General features: G+C 40.4%; 1 protein-coding gene across 1 annotated transcript; it reads right to left on the reverse strand.

Moving 5' to 3' along the window:
• Positions 1-1221: 1221 nt before the first annotated feature.
• Positions 1222-5258, reverse strand: LOC131255767 (receptor like protein 22-like). Its single transcript, XM_058256585.1, has one exon. It carries the CDS (start codon positions 5209-5211, stop codon positions 1375-1377), a length of 3837 nt encoding a protein of 1278 aa, XP_058112568.1. The 5' UTR covers positions 5212-5258; the 3' UTR covers positions 1222-1374.
• Positions 5259-7047: the final 1789 nt, after the last annotated feature.

Here is a 7047-nt window from a genome sequence, read left to right on the forward strand (position 1 = left end):
AATAGGTTTTAAACCATAGAGAAGATGTTTTCTCCGGGTTGCGCATGTTGGGCACAACTTTGCTTGGATTCATACAACCCCTAAGAGTTCCAAGTGGTCCCATGGCATGTGAGACTAAGTGAGCCAAACTAAATATGCTATTAAATAAGGTTTCATCCAATATCTAATTACATACTTGTCATGTGTATAATTTTTTTTACTTTCAATATACATTTACAATACTCATTTGATGCATTCAACAATCACAATTTTCAATCAAAGACAAGTTTTCTATTCTCATCAATGACTCGTAGTAGGACACTTGCACCGTCCAGTCGATTGGACAAGATGTTTACTAGTTCTAGCAAACATTTCATGGGCTACAATATGAAAATCACATCAGTTGGATGATCTAATCCATCCATATGTAGGTTTCTTTTTATATTTATTTATTGCCAAACCATGGATGGGATGGTTAGGATTTTCTGATAAAATTGATTCTTTAAAACTATGAGCAATAGATGATGGGCCTAACAGATGGATGGCTCACTGCTGAATAGGCCTACTTTCCCATAAATCATGTTGACTGTCCACTAAATAGTTATTGTTCATATGGTATAAATCATCTTATTAGTGGGAAATTTACAGTGGCATAAGAAATATGTCCCACGTACTGTACAGCCCATATTGCTTGGCTAGACTGGCCAAGTTTCCCCTTGCAAGTAGGAAATTGCATGTGATGATGATTTCCACACTTCTTTTTGGCATCACAAAAGTCCAACTCGAAAATCACCACATAGTAACAAGTGATTACTCTTATACAGTTACACCCTACGTACATGGATGTGGGAAGGTGAAAGAACTCTGTGTATGATGATCAAAAAATACAAAATATAAACTATACATGAAACACTACTCTTCTTTGTCTAAATGTTTGCTTAGCCCACATTTGTTCTATTCTTTGTTGAATGTTAATTTGCTTAGCCCACATTTGTCTAGACCATTGGAATTTTTTTTTTTAATTTTTTTTTAAAAGACCAATGGCTAGGTAGGCTACATGAGTTAGATCATCCAGCTTATAGATTAAGTTATCTTGTCGTCGAGGTGGGCCAAAATTTGAAAACAAAGAGATAGCTTAGACATTATTTTTATTTTTATTTGTTTGCAGAAAGGTGGGAGCACACCACCTGTAATTTTATTGATTTGAAAATAGTTATGTACAGCCATTCAGGTAGGTGCAAATACAAGAAACAACTACCACACATATCATATAGACCAAGCAAAATACACAAAATTACAAAAAGGAGAAAACAACTAAAGCTTCTTTTTTTTTTTCTTGTAGACACGAACGGTACAAACATATTTACCCTAGCTCCAATCATCTCACCGTCATTGCTATTTAGGAAACACCATGGAAGGAAAAATTAAGGAAAGCATTCTATCAATAAATATATAGAATTCTCTCCTTCCCTTCCTCCAAAGTGCTAGGGTCCAGAAAAGCATCCCTACACCTACTCCGTGTCCAACTCCAAATCCTATCCACATTAATTCCCATTCATATTTCCTTTCAGATTGCAATGTTGATAGAGGGGACGGTGGTGCACTCTCTGCATCTTCGCATTTCTTTGATAGTGGAGGTCCACACAATCCCGAGTTCTCTTTGAATGATTCGCTGTTAAATGTAAGAAACTGCCGGCTTTGTGGTATTTTTCCCACGAGGAAATTCTGTGAGAGATTCAACACTGCAAGGAATGTTAGATCTGTTAGCTGCCAAGGGATCTCTCCAGACAATTTATTATGTGAGAGATCTAATGACTCTAGATCCCTTAGATTCTGAAATGATGTTGGAATTCCGCCGGTTAAATCATTGTTGGACATATTGAGGACAAGGAGTGACTTTAGATCCCCAATTGATTCTGGGATATCCCCATGAAATTTGTTTTCCGAGAGATCCACTACAGTAAAGGCCGTAAGGATCTTTACTAGTTCCATCTGTAACCCTTTGCTGACTAAAGACACTTTGTTTTGATAGTATATGGAACTTCCATTACCGTATATCATTTTGCCAAGGACCAAAGATTGGGATTTGTCATCTTCCATCATTGCCTTCCAGCTCTTGAACATATTTGATGGAAAATTACCCTCAAAGCTATTGAAAGAGAGGTCGAAAATTTGTAACAGTGGGAAAGGGTGATTTGTTAGAGGATGCGCAATGGTGCCATGAAATTGGTTGGATCTCAAGACGAGAACACGCAATTGGGACAAAGTTCCCAACCATAAAGGGAAGGTGTCATGTATTTGATTGTTTCCCAGGTTTAATACCTCCAACATTTTGCAATTAACCAAAGACCTTGGCACTTGGCCCTCTAATTGATTCCTGCTGAGATCAAGCGTTTGTATGTTGCATCCCTCTTTAAATGTCTGAAGTAAGGTGCCATTGAAAGCATTTCCTTGAAGATTCAACACAGACAGGGCATCACCAATCTCACCGAAACATGGTGGAATCTGACCAATGAAGTGATTGTAAGATAAATCAAGGAATATTAGGGATTTTGCATTGCAAACTGATAGAGGGATTTCTCCACGGAAGCTGTTGTTTGAAACTGAAAAGAAAAGGATGGAGGGTGATGGGATTGGAAGTGAGCCTGCAAGCATGTTGGAGCTAAGATCAAGGTATTGCAAGGCACTCAACAAAAGATGGGGAGATGGTTCCATTCCTTGCAGAACATTGTGAGAAAGATTTAAAGAGTTTAAAGACCCATTGCCAACCTCCCATATCCATTTGGGTATTTCACCACTAATTTTATTGTTGGAAAGGTCCAATTCCCTCAACTGCACCTGATTTCTCAAGAAATTTGGAAACGTGCTGATGTTGCAAGAACGTAAAAACAAATATTCAAACTGGGTGATGGAAACAAATGTGGAATTACCAATGCCATATTGGACTGACAAGTTGTTATCTGAAAGATCCAGAGAGGAAAGTTTTTTGAGGTTTTGAAATAAGCCTAGCTCCACAACACCACTGAAATTATTGGAAGAAACATCTAGGTGTTCAAGCTTGGTAAGTTGAAAGATAAATCTAGGTATCATCCCCTGCAATTTATTGTTACCCAAATGGATGTACACCAGCTGTGAAGAAGAGGCATTGTGAAACTCCCCAAGTTGACCGCTAAGTTGGTTACCTCCGAGAACCAACACTTGTAATGATGGGAGTGAAAGCAATGATGATGGAATGGTCCCATTAAGCGAATTATCCCATAAGCTTATCTCTTTGAGATTCAGAAGCTCGTTTCCATATGAAGAAGGAATTGGGCCGCTCAATTTATTGGATGAAAGAGACAGATATTGCAGTTTGGTAAGGTTCAAAAGTGAGGATGGTAATGATCCTGACAAGTTGCAATTTTTGAGGTCTAATTTACTCAAGAATTTGAGATTACCGAGAGAATCCGGTAACTTTCCTGATAATCCAGTGTATGAAAGGATCAATTCCTGTAGAGTATTGTTTTGAGGGAACTCCGGCAAATTGATAGCTACAAGTGGATTGTCTGATATGTCAATGATTTGTAGATTTGGCAGCTGGAAAACACTCTCAGGGAATTTTCCATGCAATCCACAATCTGGAAGGAGCAGGGACGTCAAGGAGGATAAGTTCCCTATGAAATTGGGAACTGCAGAGGAGACATTGCTTCGACTGAGGTCGAGTTCAGATAAGAAATGGAGCTGTGAAAGGGAAGAGAAGATGGAGCTTGAAAGACCACAATCTTTTAAGATCAACTTGCGGAGACTCCCTGGGAAGCTGGGCACTGCAGAGGAGAGATTGGTAAGGCTGAGGTCGAGTTCAGATAAGAAATGGAGCTGTGAAAGGGAAGAAAAGATGGAGCCTGAAAGACCACAATCTATTAAGATCAACTTGCGGAGAGTCCTTGGGAAGCTAGGCACTGCAGAGGAGAGATCGTTTACGCTGAGGTCGAGTTCAGATAAGAAATGGAGCTGTGAAAGAGAAGAAAAGATGGAGCCTGAAAGACCACAATCATATAAGATCAACTTGCGGAGACTCACCGGGAAGCTGGGCACTGCAGAGGAGAGATCGGTATAGCTGAGGTCGAGTTCAGATAAGAAATGGAGCTGTGAAAGGGAAGAATGAATGGAGGCTGAAAGGTCACAACCTTGTAAGATCAACTTGAGGAGACTCCCTGGGAAGCTGGGCATTGCAGAGGAGAGATCGGTATAGCTGAGGTCGAGTTCGGATAAGAAATGGAGGTGTGAAAGGGAAGAATAGATGGAACCTGAAAGACCACAATCTATTAAGATCAACTTGCGGAGACTCCCTGGGAAGCTGGGCACTGCAGAGGATAGATTGTTTCTGCTGAGGTCGAGTTCAGATAAGAAATGGAGCTGTGAGAGGGAAGAATAGTTGGAGCCTGAAAGACCACAATCTATTAAGATCAACTTGCGGAGACTCCCCGGGAAGCTGGGCACTGCAGAGGATAGATTGTTTCCGCTGAGGTCGAGTTCAGATAAGAAATGGAGCTGTGAAAGGGAAGAATAGTTGGAGCCTGAAGGAAGACAATATCGTAAGCTCAACTTGCGGAGAGTAGGGAGTGGCAAATCTAAGGTCTGGCCCTGCAGTAAGATGTGTACCCAGTCCAGATAGAGTTCACTCAGATTGGACAGGTTTTGGACGACTGCTCCAATGCTTGGGTTTTCGAGTTTCAGAAATTTAATGGATGAACCATTGATACATAGATTGCGAGAAAGATCGAGAGAAACCAAATTGGTCAAGCGGGAGATTTCCAGTGGGATTTGGCCATAAAAATGCAACCGAGAGAGGTTGAGATGGGTCAAACTGGTGAGCTGGTCAAACCCAGATGGGATTGGAGAGCCATCAAATTTATTGGAAGCGAGGTTGAGCCTCTGGAGGCTCCGAAGACGAAAGAGGCTTTCAAAATCAATCCGACCAGAGATAAAGAGCTCACTGAGGTCGAGGCTGATCACGTGACCATTGGGTCCATCGCACGTGATGCCTTCCCAAGAGCAGCAATCGGGATTGTTCGAATTCCAAGAGGGGAGAGTAGAGGGGGTGTAAAAAGCAGGGAAGTCAAAGCCATTCTTTAAGTCGAGCAAAGCAGAGAAGTGGTGATGGTTGCATTGTTGGGTAGTGAGAAAGAGAAGAGATGATAAAAAGAAGAGAATGAGAAATGATGGGTTTTTAGAAGAAAAGAGGAGAGCCATTGGTCAATAATAGATGGGTGTTGGGAGTTTGGGATGTGTAGGAATAGCAAGCGTCAGCTTTATTTATAGACAAAAAGTGAAGAGGTTACTACTGTTAAGAGCCGCTCGTGGTGCCCGTTTGATTTTCCAAATTCCCTGTAAATGGATAATATATGTGGGGCCCACCATGAAGTATGTGGCTTATCCACACCGTCCATTCATTATGTCAGCTGAATTTAGTTCATTAGAAAACAATTGAGTAAGATCCAAATCTCAAGTGAACCACACCACATGTAAAAGGGAATTTAACACCTACCGTTAAAAACTTCATGGGGCCACTATTTCCTTTGGTGTGGGCCACTTTGAGTGTTGGATTTGCCTCATTTTTGAGTCATGTTTTTCGACTCATGCCCTAAAATGTTGGCTAAAACGTTAGGGTAGGCCTATGAATGTTTTAATGGTGAGAATCATTATCCCATTGCTATTTGTTGTGTGGTCCACTTGAGCTTTGGATATGAATTATTTTTGGACTCAGTCACTAAAATGATCTCGTCAAATAGATGAACGGTGTGGATATAATAAATACAACATTGTGATGCTCATGCAACTTTGATCTCATTTGACGAGCTCGGCGAGCGTCAGCGGGACGGGGATTTCCAGCCAAAGCCTTTCCCAGGCGCTGTGATGCTAAGTGGGGCCCACCGTGATGTCTATGAGAAATCCACACCGTGCATCCATTTTGAGAGATTATTTTAAGACATAAGACAAAAAATGAGGTGGATCCAAAAAGCAAGTGGGCCGCACGGGAGGAAACAGTGGGAATACAGTGACCATGGTTTGAAACATTAGTATGGCCAGAAAGTTTCATCTCAGTCAAACTTTTGGGTGTTTTCACTTCATCACAGTGGTAATGACCTCATAAACGGTCTGGATGGCATATAAACATCAAGATAGATTTGGATTGCATTGTTGGTACTGGTTAGTGGTTGATGTTACCGTAATGTATATTTTTTGTACACTTAGGTGAACAATACCACAGGAAACAATGGTGATTGACTGCTATACAGGGCCTATCATGATGTACTTATTTAATCCACATTGTCCATCCATTTTACTAAGATAATTTTAGGGCATGAGCCCAGAAATGAAGGAGATTCAATTCTCATGTGGACCATTTTAGAGGAAACAGTGGTGATTAAAGGGCCACCATTAAAAACTTCTTATGGGTTATAAAAGTTTTGGATCAAGCTGGTTTCAGTTTTTATCCTTCATCCAGGACTGTGTTCTTATCAACAGTGGATGACAAATGAACATCATGATGAGCATTATGGTGGGCATTCAATTAGCATCTTTTCTTATGGTATGGTCCACCTGAGATTTGGATCCTCTTAATTTTTGGGTTCATGACCTAGAAGAAGCTGGAAAATGGATGGATGGCCTGGATATACAATACATACTTTAAGGTGGGCCCACCGTCATGGCTGCACCCAATCTGGAAACCTCATCCTAACTATGCAATCTGCGCCTAAAAAAATTTGTTGTTTTTTGTGATTTTTTATAATAATATTAATTACTAATTTTACTTTTAGATGTCTATTTAATTCTTTTTAAGCAACTTTATTAATTGGTGGATATTTTAACTATTTTAGAAAAAATTATAAGGGAAGTGGGAGAAAACTAACAGAAGGTACCTTGACAATAACTTAGGGCTGTACATGAGTCAAACTAGCTCAAAAAGCTCGCTTGGCTTGGCTTGACTCAACTCAAACCATGACTCGAGGTGAGCCAAGCTTCATATGACCTAGATTGTTTTAAAAATGAGCCGAGTTCGATCATAGTTAATCTTGACTCAACTCA

The sequence above is a fragment of the Magnolia sinica genome, chromosome 9 (genome assembly GCF_029962835.1).
Source record: "Magnolia sinica isolate HGM2019 chromosome 9, MsV1, whole genome shotgun sequence".
Lineage (NCBI taxonomy): Eukaryota > Viridiplantae > Streptophyta > Magnoliopsida > Magnoliales > Magnoliaceae > Magnolia > Magnolia sinica.